This window comes from Neofelis nebulosa, chromosome 8, assembly GCF_028018385.1.
Source record: "Neofelis nebulosa isolate mNeoNeb1 chromosome 8, mNeoNeb1.pri, whole genome shotgun sequence".
Lineage (NCBI taxonomy): Eukaryota > Metazoa > Chordata > Mammalia > Carnivora > Felidae > Neofelis > Neofelis nebulosa.
Genome location: NC_080789.1, coordinates 141668202 through 141689541, shown reverse-complemented (window position 1 = coordinate 141689541; position 21340 = coordinate 141668202). Strand labels below are relative to the sequence as shown.

Genomic DNA, 21340 nt, shown 5'->3' with positions numbered 1-21340 from the left:
TCTGGGCTCAGGTACACGAGATGTCCAAGTCCCCTCGGCCCTTCCGGTGCGTGTCCCTCCGCCTGCCCGCACTCCATTTTCTTACAGTGGCTTCAATAGCCTTGCCCTGTGAGATTATTCTGAGGTTGAACCAGAGGAGCGTGTGAAGGAGGCTCAGCCCAAACCCTCACATACAGCAAAGTCTCACGCAGGTTTTTGAAAATAGCAGGAAAGACTGAGACAGAGACTCCTGAGCTCTTGAGAATGACTTTTCCCTGGAATTCTAGGACCGCCGGGGATCAGGGGAACAGCCTTTCTGTCACAGTGCACCGGGAGCCGGGGGCTCCTGAGGCCAGGCCTGAAGACGTCCACTCCGTTGCTGAGGCCATGGTCCCCACAGTGCGACACAAATGCCTCCTGTGTGTCTCCCGTGTGGTTGGCAAGGCAAACTCTGATCACACGGACTTACCAGACCCGTCTGAGCATCAGCAACCTTCTGGGTCCTGAGACGGACGGAGGCAAAAGTAGCCTTTGGCATTTGGGACAGTCAGTCCGGTGGGGGAGATGGAAGGACACCTGTACCACACGCACCATAGCTCCTGGCTGCCAGAGGTGGGATGGACGGGGACCTTGCAGGGAGACCTGTCCTGCAGCCGTAGCGCTGCTTAGAGATCCACGAGCCCGTCCTGGAAAACCTCTCGCCACTTGCCGGGTCCCTGCAGGGCTTTGCTGCAGCCAGGCTGCCTGAGTTTCTTACGGGACTCCAGCTCTGACCTTCATGTCTCCTCCACACGGACGGTACTAAACGCATTGCAATCCCCCCACCCCCCGACCTAGAAGAGGATTCTCATTCTGTTCTCCATCATGGTTAACGTGTTTCCCATACTCTGTTGTCAGAATGATCCAGAGACAAGAAGTCAGGAGGCTGAGAAGGCTCTCACTCCTGATACAGGCTATTGGGTGCCTGTCCCTGCACACGCACCCTTGGGTCTGGGCGCCATGGAGCCCACACACCCAGGGCTCTGTCCCAGCACGGTCTTCTACTCCTTGACCCTGGGGTCACCCCTGAGGTGCCTGGAGATCACGGATTCTCCTCGTCCAGGAGAGCAGGGCCTGGTCTCTGCTCCTGGCCTGGCTGCCCTGAGAATTGCCCTGCAGGCATGTTGCTGACACATACTGGGGCACCTCGATGTGGGCAGTGGGCTCCTGTCGTCCCCAAGCTGCCCAGGAGCTCCTGTCCTGTGCTGACCCTCCAGGCGTGCATTTTTTGCTGGTTCAGAGTTGGCCTTCTCTCAGGGAGCTGACCCCAGGCCTCATGGACGGTGTGAGCACTGTCTTTGGAGATGGAAGGAAGGTGCAGCTGGGGCTCTGCACGGGGCTGGTGGCAGAGTCGTGCGCAGACAGAACCCACCAGTGGGGCCTTTGTGAGGGTCCAGGGGGATAACGCACCAAGACTTTCCACATGATCTGTAAACGCTGCGGCTCTCTGACCGGCGACCGATCATGGCCGCCTCGGAGGTAGCAGTTGCCAGGACTCTCCCAGGGTTCCAGGGGGCGAGACGTGGCTCTGAGATATTTATTGTACGATAAAAACGGTTTGTTTCTGAAAGTGCATTTGTTGTACGCTCGGAACCCCTCAAACGGACGGGTCATACTACGATACAAGAATTGGCGAGTCCTTAATTCTACCCTGGAATTCATTCTCCCGAACGATTGCTTTTCTTGCGGGTCATAACTCAGAGACTCGCGGGACGTTCGAGCTTGGAGCAGCTCTGCAGGGAAACTCACCTCCCGTGCGGGGGGCCGGACGGGGGCTGTCACTTGTTACAAGTCAGGTGCACGTTAAGGTGCATTTAAGGATTTGCCTGTCCCTACACTCTTTGTGCACGTGTGTGTGTGTGTGTGTGTGTGTGCGCCCTTGGGACGCCAGCCTGCGGGCGAACGCTCGGAAATAGAATGGGGAGCAGAATGGGGCGCTGGGCCTGGAGGCCCAGGGCAGCTCCCACCACCCCACTGTGTCCCCATCCAGGGCTCACGTCATGTTTCTCCCCCTTGCGAAATGCCTTCCATTGGCGAAGTCCGCTCCCGAGGGAACCACGTGCAGGCGCCCCGAGAGCCCACGCTGGCTGGCGCATTGCTGCGGTAGGACACCGGTGACCTCCCTCATCCTCACGCCATCCGGCACCAGGCGTCCGCGAACTGCAGCGTCTGTGACTCCCACAGTTTCGTGTGCCCTTCCATTGTGGGAAGTGGAAGGAACACAGGCAAATACAGATACCACAAAGGTCAGTGATGGACGCTCAGTGGCGATTTGAAGACGGCCGGGCACAAAGCCACCCTCCGAGGCCGAGTGGCCGTGTGCGCGGGAACTTCAACCACGGCCACGTCCGTTCCGCTCCCTCACGCGTCGGCCCGTCTCCTGAGCCCACAAGTACTTCTCCTGTCTGACAAAAAGTGTCAGCAAATGCAGTGCTATCTGTGAAGGTCCAGCGCATTAAAAAAACGCATTTTGGGGCGCCTGGGTGGCGCAGTCGGTTAAGCGTCCGACTTCAGCCAGGTCACGATCTCGCGGTCCGTGAGTTCGAGCCCCGCGTCAGGCTCTGCGCTGATGGCTCGGAGCCTGGAGCCTGTTTCCGATTCTGTGTCTCCCTCTCTCTCTGCCCCTCCCCCGTTCATGCTCTGTCTCTCTCTGTCCCAAAAATAAATTAAAAAAAAAAACAAAAAAAAAAAACGCATTTTGGGGAGAAAGACCAGAGTTTCATCCTGGCCTGGCTGTGGCTAAACTTGAATTTTCCAGGTGAAGTATTTCCTCCCAGAGTTAAGTCCGGTTATCGTGCTGTCCTTGCGCACTGGCTGTTAGATGTGAACAGGCCACGTGGAGGGCGAGGTCCTCGGCTGTGGGCTCATGGCCCTCACGGCTCCGGCGCGAATGTATTATGCCCGTGCTCCGCCCCTCCCTGCTCCTCCCCTCGACCCCTCGTCCCCTCGCCCTCTCGCCCCCTTTCCCCTTTCTGGGGCCAGCATCTGCCCTGTTATGATGCAGCCGGACTTCTCCAAGCAGTGCCGGTGCTGGGAGCTGTTCAGCGCCGCGTGTCTGCCTTGTCCGCAGCTGGCGGGGCGCCAAGGAACCGGCCGTCCGAGCTCCACATTCGTGTCCGAAAAGGGTGCGGCCAGGAGCCAGGCCAGTGGCCCGGAGCTCCGTTCACAAGAGGAGGGAGGTCCTGGGGCCTCGAGGGTGTGGGCTGTGGCCCACTCTCTGAGCACAGAGAGCCCTGTGGGCCGGCTGGCTGGGGTTGCAGAAGGGCAGGCCCGACCGGGTGGCTCCTGGATCGGGCTGGGAAGCTGGCCAAGGCGGCCTCCTTTGCAGGACCTGACCTGTCACACGCGGTCCTGGACGCTGTGCCTGCCGCACATCTGGGGGAGGATCAAGCAGGCACGGTGGGCGGGTCTCCCTCCCTCCAGACCCAGTACAGGAAGCACCCCAGGAGCGGGCATCACCGTCCCACCTCGTGTGACCTGGGTCAGTGGTGGGCATCAAGGTCGGGGGGCCAGTGTTCAGAGAAGAAAGCTTTCTGAGCTGCCTGCTTAAGCAGGAAGTCTCAGCAACGTGGCGTCGTCCCGTAGACCCTTGGCGGAAACCCACCCCCGCTGACAGCTTCCAGAGGGGCTCACGGGCACCACTTCTCTCCGGCTGAGTCTCTCTGGCCACCGACCCCGGACCCCAGCTGTGCCCTTGGCGTTGGGACGAGGGAGGTGAGTGCCGGTGGCCGCACGGGGAGCCTGCCTGACGGTCCCGCCCCTGACTCCGCGTGTGGAGCGGGCAGAGCACTTTCATGTACCACCAGCCCACGCACACCAGAGCCACGTGACCTAAGAACAGAAGGAGACCTCAAAGCTGGTTCACGCTTGCTCCTACCCCTCCACCCTCTCTCCCTGCACAGGCGTGTGCACGCACATGCCACACGTGTCAGACACACACCCCTGCCCTCTCAGGGGAGTCGCCACTGGTTCCTCTCCCGCCTTCCAGTGGCGCTGGGGTTACAAATGGTGCAGACTGTGTCGGAGAACTAGAGGTGCGAAGACAAGGGCACGGCTTGGGGTCTGTCTTTGAACGGTGTCCGAGCACAGGGTTTCCTAAGTACATCAGCAGCTTATATGGCAAAGACGGACGACCACTCCACCGACAGAAAACAATTTTCTGAGCATTGCTAAGGCATTTTAGCAGGTAACAAACAGCGAAAAACCACCTGTTAGCCAGGGAGCTGAATTAGGGGAAATCCCCTTAATTGCTGTTAGCCAACTTGGGCACTTCCTCTCTTCCAGGTCCTTGCTGAACATCTCGATGCATCATCCTGATTCCGATCTCAACTCCGTGACTCAGGTAACGTTCCCTTCCCTGCTTTGCAAACGAGGTGCTGGGGCTCTGAGCCGTGGGTCTCGTGGCCAGGCTTGTGGGGGCACTTACAGAGCACGTGGCCGTGTCCACACTGGGCTCTGAGTAGACACACAGGGTTCCAGCCCCTCCAGGTGGGAAAGAAGAGGAAGCAGAGGGAGATTCTCTTTCTCAACTCATATATTGCACGTGTGTTATCAGATAGCTTTGGCCATACGTCCAGTTCAGCGTGGGGCTCGTGTGCATGCCTGCTTAGAATATGCTTTCATGGACACATACACATGCGCGTGCACTTGTGTGTGTGTGTGTGTGTGTGCGCGCGCGCGCACGCACACGCCCCACATTTCTGAAGCAGCTCAGTAAATTGACCGAGTCCTAGAAATTTTCCCATTTAGACCCTGAGAGAAGAAAAACAAGCACTTGCCAGACTTTCCCTTGGGCGCATGTGCTTTGCTGAGGCTCTGACCCCGAACTGAGGGTCCAGAGACGCATGTTCTGATTTCCCTGCAGGGCAGCGACCTCAGCCTCCAGTCCCCTTGATGGTTGGGTTTCCTGGGAGGGGCCCCTGCTTCTTCCCAGCTGGCGGCAGAGGGGACAGCACTCCCGTGTGGGTCCCCGACGGTGCCTTCTGCCCTGGGAGCTCCCGCACACGCCCCTCGCCCCCTCACCGCAGCAGTAAGCACGCCCTTCACTCTTGGCTGGAAGGGCGACCCATCTGTCAGGTAATATTGAAATGCGAGAGGGATCTGTGTGGACTGGGATGCTTCACCCCTCGTGTGAATGGTTGACAGTGCGCCACAGACTGGAGACCGTGTGTGCCAGGCACGCCTGGGCGCCTGCACACACACACCAGCCCTGCCTCCCTTGGGGGCCCTCAGTGGTCTCGGCAGGGGGACTGTTCAGATCCCCTTCCCCCAACCAGCTTTTTGGTCCCCACACCACACTGCTTTGGTGTCTGGTTTCATCCGTGAGCCAGAACTATTGTCCCAATGGGCAGGCAACCATCCAGCTCTTTCCTTGTTGAATGATCATACAAACTGTGTTCACCTCCCTCTCTCCCTCATCTCTCCCCCTCTTTCTCCCTTCCTTCCTCCCCCTCTCTCTTTCTACCTCCCTCATTCCCTTTCTCCCTCCCTTTCTTCTTTTTGGAGGGAAAAACAAAGGGGGTGGTCCAAGAGAACTGTTTTTTCCCTGCAATTGCTGGAGTTCTCAATTATATAGTCACTGCTCATATTTTCCCACCACCCAGGTGGGGACAGGATTGCAGGTGGGGATGGGATTCATGATGGGGAAGGGACTCCAGGTGGGGACAGGAGTGGAGCCTCCTGCTCTGGGAAACCCACACAGTCCCCCCCCCCCCATCACCCCAAGGGTCTCTCATTCGGGGACAGTAGAGGACACCCCCTCAGCGCATGGGGCTGGGACCCCCTCCACTCTTCAGGGAAGGGAAACCGCTTACTTAGATTGTCTTCATCCTCCGTGTTGGTGGCCCCAGGGCTTAAGTGCTTGAAGGGAGCGATGAAGGCTGACAACATGGTTACTTTGTCTGGAAAGAAAAGAAGAACAGGAAATGCACTTTTGACATTGAGTTTCAGAAAAACTCAGTGCTCTCCCAAGTTCTTATTACTGAGGGTTTGGATGGGGCGTTGAAGGCTCGTTTTGGCTTCAGCCACTTCATTCTGGTTCAGTCTTTTATTGACTTTCTGACAGCGTTTTCATCAAACTCCTCTCTCCATTCAATTTTAGACTTTATGATTTCCATCTTTCTTCTTTTCTCATTTTTGGCATCTCCCCTCCTCTTGTTCCCTGTCCCTCAAAACTCCACAAACGATCGTCTCCAGGGCGACAACCTTGCGTGGGCTCCCGGGGTGCTGGGTGGGGCAGAGCTCGGGCCGAGGGCATTTCACAGGGAGGCAGTGAAGCAAGTACCAAAAAAAAAAAAAAAAAAAAAAAAGCCATAATTAAACGAGAATCGTGTAATTCAAGCCAAGACCTTTCCTCCCCGTCAATGGAGAACTTGCCATGTGGGCCGGAAGTGCATGAGCAAGGATGGACCTTCAAGCTGCCAAACAGGGGCAGTGAGTGAGGGAGGGAGGGGTACAGGATGGGGGCCCCATGTCCATCCTGCAGATGGGCGCCCAGCAGAGCCTGGAGGGGAGCTGGCGGGAGGACAGACAGTGGGGACAGCATCATCCCATGTTTGGGCTCTTGACATCTGCGTGGGCAGCTGGCCCGGGGGGACGCTGCTCGTGGCCGACGGAACATGTTTTCCCACAGTCTCAGCGCTGCGAATCTTTTTATTTTATTTATGTATTTATTAAAAAAATTTTTTTAATGTTTATTTTTGGGAGACAGACAGCACAAGTGGGGGAGGGGCAGAGAGAGAGGGAGACACAGAATCCGAAGCAGGCTCCAGGCTCTGAGCTGTCAGCACAGAGCCTGACGCGGGGCTCGAACCCATGGAACACGGGATCATGACCTGATCCAAATTCGTATGCTTAACTGACTGAGCCCCCCAGGCACCCCTCAGCGATGAGTCTCTTAAAAAGAAAGACAGGATTGTGGGAGGAGTTCAGAGGGGAGGCACTACAGACGGAATATTAAAGGGCCCAGAGGAAAAGCTCCGTGTTGTACAGACTCCACTGATTACATCCAGCCTCCAGAGCTAGGCGCTTGTCCACAGGGGAGCCTCCTCGGGGGCAGAGGCGAGTGCACCCTGGGTCCGCATGTGGACACCCGCCTCTCCCGGGCCCCCTCCCCACTGTTCTGGGCAGTCCTCGTGTCCGGACCTAGCCCGCAAGGGTTGAGCTACTTTGCTACAGGGACACTCCGTAGGAATTGGTTGGCACCAGAGGGCAGGGTTTTCAGTGCCCCCTGCTGCTTCTGTCCGCAGGAAGGGGGACTGCTGGCGTGCGGGGCTCCCTTTTGGGCACAGCTCTGACTGTGACTTCGCCTGAAAACCTCAGCTGGTGGTTTTATCTGCAGTTAGCCTTCAGGCGTTCAGACCCAGGCCAGCAACATGCTCTTTTTCTTTCAATTCTGAGCCCGTTTTCTCTTTACCCAAGCTTCCCAGAGGCCAGAGGACTCCACATTGAAATTCATTCAGGAGCCTGTTAACAGCTGTTGTTTCCAGTGGGGACGGGCAGCGATGTAATGTTCACTCAGAGAGAACAATAAATAACTCAAATATAAAATGCCTGCTCCTTCTTCATTCTACGGAACGAGAAGAATAAGCCAGGGAGGCACTGGCTCTCCCAGACCCTCACAGCCCAAGCTAATTTACTATGAGGGAATGAAATCTTTTGCTTGAGTTATAATTTCATTAAGGGCGCCCAATAATGTTACACAAAGAGTGTGAAGCTCAAATGATTTAGTCTGGAGCATCTCAAAATGAAATTACATTTTTCTAATAGAACGGAGGCTACCAGCCAAACACCCACAAAAATACACTAAACCGTTTCAGAGTTCACCTTAGCAAAATTGTGAAATATTTAAAGACTGTTTCAGATCCTCAGAGTTCTTGCTTTCTAGGGTTGCCAGATTTATCAAATAAAAACACAAGACCCCAAGTCAAAACTGAGTTTCAGATAAACAGCAGATACTTATTTAGGATGTATAAATGTCCAGTATTGTGTGCCACGTGCATATACCGAAACGTTATTCAGTTTATCTGAAATCCAGATTTAAGGCAGGGGACTTGAATAGACATTTCTCCGAAGAAGACATCCAGATGGTCAGCCGACACGTGGAAAGATGCTCCACATCAGTCGCCATCAGGGAAATACAAATCAAAACCACGAGACACCACCTCACACCCGTCAGAATCGCTCCCATCCCAAAGCCAGCTAGGAGGTGACAAGAGTCGGTGAGGATGTGGAGGACTTGGAGCCTTGACCACCGAGAGTGGGAGTGAGAAATGGTGCAGCCACCATGAAACCAGCAAGCCCACGTGTGGGTCTGCACCCAAGAGAATAGAAAGCAGGGTCTCAGAGAGGTATTTGCGCCCCTGTGTTCCCAGCAGCATTATTCAAAACAGCTGAACGGTGGAAACAGCCATGTGTCCGCCTGACAGAGGAGTGGACAACAAAACGGAGTGAATGCACACAGCGGAACATTATTCATCCTTAAAAAGGGAGGCGACTCTGCAAGACGTGACCACATGGATGAACCTTGAGGCCGTTATGCTGAGTGAAATAAACCAGCCACAGAAAGACCAATACTGTGGGATCCACTTATTTGAGGTCCCTAGAGGAGTCAAAACCACAGAGACTGTACAATGGTGGGTGCCAGGGGCTGGGGCTGGCGGGGGTCAGTGTCTAGTGGGGACAGAGATTCAGTCTGAGAAAATTAGGAGGTTCCGGAGATGGGTGGTGGTGATGGTTGCCTAACAATATATATGTATTTAATGCCACCAAACTATATGGTTAAAAACTGTTAATGTGTCAACTTTTATGTTATATATATTTTACCACAATTTGATCATTCAAATTTGACTGGATATCCGGTATTCTATGTAGTAACCCTACCTCTTTCACATCCTATCGACTCCTCTGCGGCAGTGGATTTTAGGTTCCCAGCCCAAACTCGCCAACCCGAACAAAACACGGCACCTGCTGCTGGCCTGTCTGCTGGGGAAGCCCACATCGTTGCTTCTGCGAGAATCAGTTGTCCCTGAGAGTGGGAATGCTGCCGCTTTAGCGTGTCATTAGGACACACGGCGGGAATTCTAGTTTTTATTTAGAATAATCACAATGAAAATGATTCAGTGTCAAAGCCTTTCTTTGTGGCTGTTTCCTTGACCTGCTGTGTCAGCTGAGCCTTCTGTTGGCGTGGTCCCGTCTGAGCTGCGCTCAGACTTCCAGCTCTGTCTGCTGTCTATGTTCACCACAGTCGTGAGGTCGGGCGCATACGGGTTACTGATGAAAATGGAGGCTGTGCTTTCATTTTACCCGATTCCAGACATTTTGTGTACACTGAGAGAGGCTGGCTCCAGAATTCCCCATGCTTCTGCCGCCCCCACCCCCTGTGTAAAGTCGGGAAGAAGGAGAAGGTGTTTCCTGTAGGGAGAGTATCTGGAAGGGGTGGCTGGGCCCTGCACCCAGAGTATCTGATGTGGCCCAGCCGGAAATTGAGCCGAAAGAGCAGCCCTACACTGGCTGTGATGCTGGATGGCGCCCAGGGCTGCCCTCCAGCCAAGACTCCCTCTCCAGGAAGGCCCGGTCGCCATTTGTCATATCACAGCACGCCGTTTCTAATGCATTTCTCAAAATGATCCAGGACATTTGCGTTATAAACCTTATTACTCATTGCAAAATAAAGGCCTATGGTCCCGTGGAAGTGATGTGATTTCATGTATTTTCGGAGCACGTGGGAAGCATTTTCAGAGGGCAGAAACTCTTTGCTGGAACCAAACGAGATCACGTTCGCTGAGAATATTGATAACAAAGAACAAATACAATTTGGTAGTGATGTAAAGATAGATAAATAGTCCAGGGGGACAACACAGAGCATTCAGGAATAGAATCGTACCTATAAGATCAATTGATTTTCAACAAAGAATTCAAAGTAATACAATGGAGTGAAAGAAAGTCTTATCAACAAACAGCTGAAAAAACTGTACACCAGGTTGGGAAAAATGAATTCTGAGCTGTGCCTCATACCATACATGGAGATTGTCACCAAATGGGCCATAAACCTAAATGTGAAAGCTATAACTCTAAAACTTGTGGAAGAAAATACAGATCACTGTCATGGTCCTCATGTGTGCGGATTTCTTAGGACACAGAAAAGCACTAATCATAGAAGAAAAAAACAAATTAGTTTTCATCAAAATTAAAAATTTCAGCACTGAAATACACTGTTAAGAAAACAAAAAGCAGGTCGTACGTTAGGGTAACAGATATATAATCAAGACAATTGATTTGTATCCAGAGTATAAGAACCCTTTCGACTGGATAATAACGGGAAAAAAGTCCAAAGTTTAAGAAATGGGCAAAATACTTGAACAGAAACTTGACAGAGGAGCGTATCAGAAGCCAGTAAGCCCATGCAAAAGTGCTTAACATCACTACACACAGGGGGAAATGCAAATTAAAACCAGAAAGGTGTAGTGTGTCAGGGCACAGCAGTGGAATAGCTGAGACTTAGGACCGTAGCTCAGTCTAGGCAAAGACACAGGGGGACCAGGACGCACCACTCTGTCCCTAGGACACTTTGGAAGACGTTTTGGCCGTTACGTAAACACCTGTTACGCTTCTAAATATTTACCTGAGATAAATGAAACACATGTGTTAAAAAAAAAAAAAAAGATTTGTGCAAGAATGTTTAGAGACATTTCATTCATTACAGCTCAAAATTAGAAACATCCCGCATGCACATCAGCAGAAGAATGGATAAGTGAATTGTGTTACATTTACATGAGGGGTAACAATCAGCAACCACAACGCCTGAGGGACTATGGATGAAACTCTAAAATATTATAGTAAGAAAATAAAAATCTGGGCACAGAAGAGCAGGTGGGAAGTACTTTCATTTCTATGCAGTTCCCAAACAGGCTGACCACTCTCTGGGGAAAGAAGTCAGGTGGCGGCCTGGAAGAGTAAGCGTGCGCAGTCGTGGCCCCCCAGGGGCACTGGGTTCTCGGGTTTGTTTTTGCTTATTTCATGGAGTTGGAAGCTCAAATATCTTAGAAGGCTCTGCGGTGGTAATAGGAAGAGTCACCGCCTGAAAGGTGGAGCCCCTTGGAGACACCCTCAGACTCCCATCAAGACTGCTCATGCCTGGAAACCAGGGGAACTGGCGGGGATGGGGGTGGAAGTGAGAACCACAGCAGGTGCACAGAGAACTGGAGCACGCCTGCCACGCCTGTGACACAAGACTCTGCTTACTCATGAGGGCGGCAGGAGGGGCTGTGGAACCTGGTTCGTAAGTGTGGTGATTGCCTTTGCAAGCTGTTTTGTTTCTAAATGATGTAGGAAGCAATTTTACTAAGTGAGATGAATTTTTTTGTTTTTTTTATTTTAGAGAGATTGTGAGCACGGGAGACAGAGAATCCCAAGCAGGCTGTGTGCTCAATCCCACGACCCTGGGATCCTGACCTGAGCCGAAATCAAGGGTCAGACGCTTAATGGACTGAGCCGCCAGGCGCCCCGGTAAGAGGAAAATTTTAGAAAGTCCTCTGGTGCTTGAGCACATGTCAGTTACCTGGAGAGTGTGTTCATGTGATATAACGTGTTTGCTGGAACTTTTACTCAACCGTAATTGCTAAAATATCTAAGCATTCGATCTTCTGCTCTGCCTCCTTAAAAGCACTAAATATTTCACAGTTTAGGTTATTTTTAAAAGTTCCATAAATTGAGCACTTTGGTTCGTCCCTCATTTCAACAATTTAAAGTGAGGTTTTGAACAACACATCTCTGCTTTGTCGGCCACACTCGTGTCCACGTCTAGCACAGCTCAGCTCTCTCAGACAGTCGTGTCCCTGGACAAGAAGGTGACAGTTGGAAGCCACAGAACTCTGCTGGTGCCTCTGGGCTACAAACCTCAGCCCCTCCAAAGTCCCTTTCTTAGGGTTTCTTTTTGCCAAAATGCACTCTGACAGATGGCCTCCCTCAAGCCTGACCCACTTTCCTTCCTAGCCGTATATTGTGATCAGATACAGGTATGTCTTTAATGGTTGTTACTTCTTTCTAAACACAAACACAAATCAGTTTGAACAGGTGGGTTACCCTGGGAAGCAAAAAAATAATTAACCTCTATGCGGGCAGGAGAAAAGGAGTAACATCTTGGGGGAAAGGCAAAGGATTTTTCTCAGAGTTTCAGGAACATGTATTTTAAAACACTGTTTTCAAGCTGCTGTTCTATGAACGACACAAGGGAGGTCAGGCAACATTAACACAAAGGAGATCCTGGGTCTGCATGGGGTTTTGTGGCACACAAGGAGGTCTGATTCTCACAAGAAGATGGAGACCCCTTTTGGAATTTCCCGATAGGGAGCAGTCGTGAGTGGTCTTGAACGGGTCCAGTAAGCAGGCGGCCAGCATGGAGTAAGTCACTCGTTCGCCATGTGGGCTGAACTATGACTTTCCCCCAAATCCACGTTGGAGCCCTGACTCCAGGGACTCAGGGTGTGACTGTGTTCGGAGACGGGGTCCTCAAAGAGGGGCTGGAGGTGAAACGAGGTCACTAGGGTGGCCCCAATCCAATCACAGACACGCACAGAGGGATGACCAGGTGGGGACATGGGGAAGGAACGGCATCTACACGCCCAGGAGACAGGCCTCAGATAAACCAGTCCTGCCCACGCCCGGATCTCACACTCCCTGCCTTCAGCATGTGGGACAGTGAATGTCTGCTGTATAGCTGCCTGGTCTGTGGTCCTTTGTTACAGCCTGAGCTGACTAATACCTTCACTCGACAAATCTTCGTTGAATGCAAATAGTTGCACACCTAATCCATGATTTCAAACTCCCAATGCCAAGAAGGAATCATGCACAGAGACCTCGCCTGGCCAGGGGAATCTACGACCTCAGGGACCTCGCCTGGCCGGGGAGCATCTAGAATGCCAGGGACCTCGCCTGGCCGGGGAGGGGATCTAGAACATCAGGGACCTCGCCTGGCCGGGGAGGGGGTCTAGAACATCAGGGACCTCACCTGGCCGGGGGCGGGGGGAATCTAGAATGTCAGGGACCTCGCCTGGCTGGGGGGGATCTAGAACGTCAGGGACCTCACCTGGCTGGGGGGGGGTGGTCTAGAATATCAAGGACATTGCCTGGCAGGCAGGGGGATCTAGAACGTCAGGGACCTTGCCTGGCTGGGGGGGCGAGATCTAGAATGGCAGGGACCTTGCCTGGCAGGGGGGCGTCTAGAATGTCAGGGACTTTGCCTGGCCGGGGGGGGGGTCTAGAACATCAGGGACCTTGCCTGGCCGGGGGTGGGGATCTAGAACGTCAGGGACCTTGCCTGGCCAGGGGCGGGGGGGCGTCTAGAACATCAGGGACTTTGCCTGGCAGGGGGGGATCTAGAACATCAGGGGAACCTCGCCTGGCCGGGGGGGGGATCTAGAACGTCAGGGACCTCGCCTGGCTGGGGGGGATCTAGAATGTCAGGGACCTCACCTGGTTGGGGGGGGTGGTCTAGAACATCAGGGACCTTGCCTGGACGGGGGGGGGGATCTAGAACGTCAGGGACCTTGCCTGGCGGGGGGGGTCTAGAACATCAGGGATTTCGCCTGGCCGGGGGGGATCTAGAACATCAGGGACCTCTCCTGGCTGGGGGGGATCTAGAATGTCAGGGACCTCACCTGGCGGGGGGGTGTGTGGTCTAGAACATCAGGGACCTTGCCTGGCTGGGGGGGGATCTAGAACGTCAGGGACCTTGCCTGGCCGGGTGGGTCTAGAACATCAGGGACTTTGCCTAGCTGGGGGTGGGGATCTAGAATGTCAGGGAGCTCACCTGGCCGGGGGGATCTAGAACGTCCGGGACCTCGCCTGGCCAGGAGGATCTAGAACATCATGGGAGGCATCCTTCAGGAGGTGACTGCTTAGCTGAGACCTAATAGGTAATAGTAAGTTTCCCATTTATTGAACTGGGAGGTCTGCTCCAGAACTGAGATATTCCTGCTGGAAGGGTGAGAATGGGACTGTGCACTTTAGGGAGGGAAGACCACACCACCCAGAAGGAGCGGTGTGTGCAAAGGCTCTGAGTCAGTGCACCAGGCTCTCAGTTCAGCCTCTGAAGCTTGGCAGCTGTGTCTGGGTGCCTCCCCATTACCATGGACTTGGGCCTTGATTCTGTATTGAGGGCCACAGGGGATCAGAGGGCAGCACACATGAGACTTCATGTGGAGAGCCACCACTGAGGGACACTGGTCCCCTGGGAGGGTCACCACTGAGGACACGGTGGTCCCTGGGAGAGCCACCACTGAGGGACACTGGTCCCCTGGGAGGGTCACCGCTGAGGACACGGTGGTCCCTGGGAAAGCCACCACTGAGGACACAGTGGCCATTTTGACAGAGGTTCCTTCCCTCCCCTCCCCCAGATGGGCTCAGAATGGGTTCTGCGATGGTGAACTTCAGTCAGGACAGGATGGGTCTCTCGGGTGGGAAATGAGCATGGAGTTGAGGCTCTGCCTGGGATTTGCTGAGGGATTGGGGGGCAGAGCATGATAGTCCTTCTGTGTTTATAGCACGGAGTTGCAACTTCCAGTGAGCCAGTGGACACTGCCTGGGCCCCAGTGCTTTCCCAGGAGGGCTCTGTGCGGGTGCTGGGTGTGCGCGGGGAATGGGCGACTGGGGAGCGGGAGCGCTCCCCTCCCCCTGGGACTCCAAGGACGTCGGGGGACACATGACCCCCATCTTCCTTCACGAAGCCCCCAGATTTCTCAGGCAGCAAGCCTTAAATGAAGGGCGCCTGAGCCCCAGCACCCCACCTGCACCTGCGAAAGCGTGACTGTGGCTCCTGGAGCTCGAGCCCCGCCCTCGAGGTCCCACACGGATGCCTCCTGAGACAGGCTCCCTGGGTGACGGTGACAGCACCGACGCAGGACATATCCCGGGAGGGGGAGGGGGGATCCTGATCAGGCCTCGATCGTGGCCCTACGACAGTCTCGGGGCCATGCAGACACTTTGAGCGTCACGCGAGCTGCACTCCACCACCCGGCGAATTTTTGTAAGCCGTGGAAAGCAAACACGCTGGCACCAGATTGCGGTGAGCAGAGAGCAGGCAAAGACAGATGGTCTGACAACTGATTGACGGACGAGAAGGTGACTCTAGTTAAGTTTTAAATGCGCACACGTAAAGGTGTGGGTTCACACTTCACTTTGACTCGAGCCCTCCCAATTATCTGGCTTGCAGTCTAGACGCTGACACCATTCCAGGCTCCGCCTGTAGGCGGCCGTGACATCATTCTCTGAGTCGGTGTGGTGCCTCCACTAGGGGCTCCCCGTCCTTCCGGCCAGGACAGCAGTCTGTGCAGGACGACAAGAGGTTTCAGACCTAACGGCCGTCCAGCCTGGATGCGGTCCTCACTGCCATCCCCGTTTGCGGCAGAAGGTCCACGCCAGTAATGGGTCTCGGCGGGCGGGGGGCAAATCCACGGTTCAGCTGGGACTCTGAGGCTGTTTCAGACTGCACTTCTCCCAGAAGGTTTTCTTTCTGTTGCAACCAGCGAGGTCAAAGTTCATCAGAGCCCCCCCCCCCCAATTCCATCAAGGTCACAGTTCATCTGAGCTCCTCCCACTCCATCAGCAGATGGTGACCGGACTGGCTCTGAGGAGCAGTGAGTATACGAGAGGGTCTACAAGACACGGTCGGACTGTGATCCCGGCCAGGAATTCTAGGAGAGAATTATCTTGAGGCTGGAAATTCTCACCAATGCAAGTAACCCCACAGACCTGATAGGCACCTGGGGGGCTGTAGTTAGGGAGCCGTGGGTACAACGAGAGTATAATACTCCGCAAATAAGCGTGAATCCCGCACTGTCTGGATTTCTTGCCCCTAGAGACACGCCGCCCCCAAAGTCCTTCGGTGTGGTCGGTTCCTTACAGCTCCTTGGGCTTCCTTCCTTAGCATCCTGGTTTCTTTGGAGACATGCTAAACCAAAATGCCTTTATTTTGCAGTTTTACATCCTATTCTTCCGTTTTTTATGAAAAGACCTCCCGTGTTAGTTTCCTCTGGCCCAGACCATCCTTCACCCGTTCTCACCTCGCGCCCTTCCTGCACTAGAGGCTTCAACCCTCAGCCGTTGCTTCTATGAGTGAGTGAAAGCTTCACCAGCATCCGTCTCTGACTCAAGGTCACTGGATTCCCTGAGCACCGAATGGCACATCTGTCGGGCGATAACCACGACTCTACAGAAACACCATGAGTGGCACATTTGTGTTGGTTAATTGTATGGGTTACCTTGAATAGGCCCTGGGCGCCTGGATATGTGGCCACACATGATTCTGATGCATCTGTGAGGGAGTTTCTGGTCGAGACCAGAATTCGAATCGGAGGACTGAGTCGAGCAGAGAACTCCGGCTGAGGTGGGCCTCACCCAATCAGTTGAGGACTTGCACAGACAGAAAGGTGGAGAAGGGAGGGGGATTCTCACTCTTCCAACTCTTGGTTCATGGGCCTTCACATATAGACTGGGGTCTCGGAACCTGTAGCGCCAGCTCCCCTGGGTCACGGACCTTCCAGCCGTTTATCATCTTCCTGCTCTCCAGCTTGCAGGTGACAGACGGTGGTGGGGGGTGGGGCTCTGCACGCTCCGTGATGAGGGAGCCGGTGCCTTGTAATCTCTGTTACTCTGCTGGCTTTTTCTCTCAGGACTCTAATGTGGCACTCGCGCCCCTGTGGCATGGCTACTTTATATACACGCCCATGGTGCAGCAGAGCCCGGGTGACCGAACCTGTGGCCTCTTCTCCCTTCCCCGCCTGAAAGTCAGCCGCGTCCAGATCAGGGAGCTTGTGCGGGCCAGGCGTGCCCTTGCCAGCATGCTGTCCGAGGCCGCGTGTGACGGCCAGCGTCCCCGCAGTCCCTCCATGTGTGCTCTCCCACCTGAGTGGGGGCTCTGGGCTCGGAGCGGCATCCCTGAGGGTTTCTGCTGCGGTCCCAGGCAGTCCCAGGCGGTCCGGTCTGCCCAGCGTGACTATCAGCAACTTGTGCTCGCCGACAGGGGTCGTGGCTCGCGTGGGCGGCAGCGGGCGTCCCACACTCAGACGGAGCTCTCATTTGCAGGCGGGTGGCCCGAAGGCGTTCTCCTCCTCCAACCCCGCCGACTCCCTTGTGACGCGTTGGCCACGTTTCCCACTTCCGGTGGGCACTGTGCCAGATTGCTGTAGACGCGTCTGAGTCCCTCTGCTCCAGACGCGGTGAGCGTCTCCCGTCAAATCTAGCATTCCCGGTGTTCATCGCCCCCGCACTCGATCCCTTCTGCCTGGGGTTCCAACGGGAAGTCCGAGTCACGGGACTCACCTGCTTCCTCACGTGGTGACCTGGCGCCCTGCTTTCCCAGTGTGCCCCTGGCTGCTGTCGCATCCACACCCCTGCTCTCAGCCCGCCCGTGCCCTTCCCGGGTTTCGGCGCTGATCCCCCATCGGTCTGTCCTTCCAACGGTTGCCTGAGCTACTCTCCTCATGGGGTCCTGCAGGGTCCGGCAGGGAGGAGGGAGCACAGAGCCTCTTGGTCTCTGCTGGTCTGAACGTCTGGCGTGTGGCAGGGGTGGGGGAGGTGAGAGTGTCAGGTGCCCGGTGGGCAGGAGAGGAGCCACCAGCCCCCAGGGCTCCGTTTCCCAAGCATGTGAGCTGGTGGTACCTCCAAGGGTCAGGGCCCCCCAGGACAGTGACAGTCTGCAGAGATCACCACACAGGGCTTCCAAGGGGATGGCGCTCATGGAAGGAAGGACTTTCATTCTTCAAGACGAATAGTCCTCTCCGAGCCCCGCCTCAGAGGCCCCCAGGGCAGCAGATGATGCTGCCCTGAACGTGAAGTTTGACATGGAGGCTGGACTCTATGCCGCCGTGAGTGACCGTGAGACCCTAGATGTCTCTCATGTGCGTGATGCTCTTTGAAGGACCTGACTGTGCCTTGTTAGTCATGGGTGTTCTGGTGGTTGTTGGAGGAGAGAGTGGCGAGGTCACTGCCCATCCCAGTCACCGCCCCATCCTTACGGTCTTTCCTGTGACAGGATTCCCTCCGGTGTTCACTGCCCACACCTCATGCTGGGCTGTCCCCACGTATCTGCCTTTGCTCCGTGTGTTTGTTTCACCAGATGGACCACTAGCCCCGCGGGTGTGCAGGCTGCCTGCTCAGGGTGTCTGGGTCCCAGCCCACTACCAGCTGGGGGATCGGCCCCGTTGCCTGGCCTCCCCAGGTCTCCATTCCCTCATCTCTGAAATGCAGTCACCCCCTACGTCAGGGGTGTGGGTCAGATTTAAGTGAGATGTACGGGTGACACACACATCCTGACAAGGGACACGTACCCAATACAGGTCAGCAGTGACTGGTTCAAACACGATGATGAAGTCAGAACAATCTAGGACGCAAGCAATTTCTTGATCTTACTAGGCTGTCAGGAGATGCTTGGTGACTCCTGCATTCCTCAAGTCAACTAGATCTAGCGTTGTTTTTATTTTGTTTTCTTACATTATTTTTATTATTTAAGGTGCTGAAGCGAGTTCATTCGAGAGCAAGAAATGAGACATCACGGAAGCTCCTGGCAGGGCCCCCTGTCCTCCGCTGACTTTATTAAGTCCCACTGTCAACAGCAGTAATGTCTTCAATGCTGTTTGAAATTTGGCTAATTTCTCATCTCTTCTATGAGTTAGATATTCTAATAACTGAGAATAGAACACTGATTACATAAGCAGTTGTTTAGAGAGCAGGTCAAAGTGTTGGTATCTGAATTTGCAAGTCTAAATTTAATTATTTCCCTTTAGAAGGGAGCTCGTGGCTGATGTATGTAAATTTCCAAGCTAATAGCTTGTCTGTTCGTGCAGCATGCCCAAGGCTGACCTGAACCCATGGTACCCAAGTGGTTCTCTGCTGTTCTGATGAGTGGTCACCTATGATGCTCACACATGGTGGGGGCCTGAAGCAAGTGCTGTCCTGAAAAGTCTAGGCTCCTCAGACCCAGACTGGCATTCGTTGACTCCATTTGCTCAGTCAACAAAGGGTCATGGAGAACATACTATGCTCCAAAGCCTAGGACACCCCTGGAACAATCTAGAACAGTCTAGAACTTCCTTTCCTTCCCTTCCCTTCCCTTCCCTTCCCTTCCCTTCCCTTTCCTTTTTCTTTTTTTTTTTTTTTTTTTTTTTAAATTTTTTTTCAACGTTTTTTATTTATTTTTGGGACAGAGAGAGACAGAGCATGAATGGGGGAGGGGCAGAGAGAGAGGGAGACACAGAATCGGAAACAGGCTCCAGGCTCCGAGCCATCGGCCCAGAGCCTGACGCGGGGCTCGAACCCACGGACCGCGAGATCGTGACCTGGCTGAAGTCGGACGCTTAACCGACTGCGCCACCCAGGCGCCCCTCCTTTTTCTTTTTTTAAGCTTATTTATTTGTTTTGAGAAAAAGTGAGAGAGAGAACCCCAAGCAGGCTCCAAGCTGTCAGTGCACAGCCTGATGTGGGGCTCAAACTCACGAACCGTGAGATCACAACCTGAGCTGAAATCAAGAGTGGGACGCTTCACTGACTGAGCCACCTGGGCGCCCCTCTTGCTCTATTTTCTGTGCAGACTGTATCACATCTTCAGTGCTATTTGTCACGCCTGTTTAATTGGCCCTCTCTCCCGACTAGACGCGGAATCACATGGGTAGACGGTGTACCTGCTTTCACGATAAGACCCTGCAGTTTGCAGACCAACCCATTGCGCAGGATGGGTGGGTGCTAGTCACACATCAGCGATGTCCTTTCCCCTGGCCACTGTTTTCCTTACACGGCGCCATTTCCCTCCTTGCTGACTGAACTCTAGTCGGTGTTCAGGCTCATCCAGCCCTGCTGCTGACGTCTTGGCCTCTTCACCCCCTTGTCGCTCACTAACGCTCAGTTGTGCCGCGCGGATACTCTTAAGCCCCACCCCCACGTGTTCAGGGGCTCTGTGGTCCTGCTGGGAGGTGCATCAGCCCACACACGCCGTCACCGAGAAAGCCGGGGCATGGCCAACCGGGGAAGGTGTACCCATGTCCCAGATCAGGACCATAAGTGACCCTTAGAGACGGAGTAGGTAGGTGCTGTCACCAGGGTGTGCAGTTCAGGGTGGCCTGGCAGGGGCCCGTGCAGGCAGTCCACGGGACCAGGCCCCACGCAGCCTGTCCCAGGAGGGACTTTCCCGTCTGGTTCTGGTTGGCCCTGATACACATGGAGGAAGAGGAGCCAGCGCTTAGCTGTTCAGGGAAGAGGAGAAAATTCTGGAAGAGCGAGGGCGGTGTGTGGCGGGCAGAGATGAGGAAGCCAAACAGAGGACGGCTTGACGCGGGCTCTGGGTGCTGCCCTGGCCCCAGGCCTCCCCTTCCTGCCAGAGGGAGCGAGCGGATCTCGTGTCCGCGTGAGCGGGCACTTGAGGAGACCGCCTGGGAGGCCGTGCCTGCATCGGGCTCCGTTGGAGGGGAAGGCGTTCTCAGGGCGAGGCGCGCTGCCTTGTGAAGTACGAGCTTCTGATTACTTGTGCTGAAGCGCAAGGCGAGTAGAAAGTGGTGTGGTGGATGGATTTTCTATGAGACGGGCAACGGGTGTGTTGTTCTCTATTAGATTCCATGAAAATCAATCTGCAACCTAGTTCAGCCTGGTAAAATTAGATCTAAAACTATTTAATTTTGTTTCAGGAGTGTTTTTCCCATCTGATGCCTAGCCTGAGGACACACAGTGATAAAATACCTTGAGTTATTACCAGCTCTGTGCGCCTCTGTCTGGGTGAGACTCACACAGTGTTATGTATTCGCTCCGTACCGCTGCTCCAGAGCCCGGGATAAAATGCAAGCCTTCCCCGTTACTGAGAGCCTCGTTTTTTATGCTCCTCTTTTGCATTCCACATGGTTCGGTAATAAGAAGTGGCAAATGGATGTTTTTAATTTGCCTGAGAGTGCGTTTTTGTGTGTTTGGGGTCAGACCGGCTAAATGGCTGAGCACTCTGAGCGGGGAGTGTTTGGGGGCGGCCGGACTCTGGCCGGGCCGGCCCTTAAAGATGGGGGTGAGGGAGGATTTTGAGTTGCTGCTGCTTGGACCAGAATCTTCTCCACTTGGGGGCTCTGGTAAGAAGGGAATAATCAGAGGGTTCCAAGAACACCTCGTCAGGGCACCAAGCATGACAACAGACACCCGTGTTTGCCGATGCTAATGTTAAAACCAGTGTTACACTTTGCTAGGATCCCGTCCCTTCCCAGGGCTTCTGCGTCTCCCTGGCCTGCTCAGCTGACCCCGCTCTCCCAGTCACAGGCGGGAAGAGACCCCGGGATGCGAGGCGCCTACGAGGGTTGGA

The 21340-nt window shown here is 54.4% G+C and overlaps 1 protein-coding gene and 1 long non-coding RNA gene across 3 annotated transcripts in view; one reads left to right on the top strand and one right to left on the bottom strand.

The window, feature by feature from the left end:
* The window catches only part of ADARB2 (adenosine deaminase RNA specific B2 (inactive)), a 416131-nt gene that overhangs the window by 127634 nt on the left and 267157 nt on the right, over positions 1–21340 (bottom strand). The window contains exon 2 of one of the 2 annotated variants that reach the window (XM_058682030.1): positions 5832–5918. The exons of the other annotated variant lie outside the window; for it this stretch is intronic. Coding sequence (XP_058538013.1) covers positions 5832–5918 — 87 coding nt within the window. The remainder of the gene's footprint in view (positions 1–5831; positions 5919–21340) is intronic. 2 annotated transcript variants of the gene reach the window in all.
* LOC131483674 (uncharacterized) lies at positions 17238–18653 on the top strand. The gene is made up of 2 exons (XR_009247858.1): positions 17238–17458; positions 18524–18653. It is a non-coding gene; the product is annotated as an uncharacterized LOC131483674 (long non-coding RNA).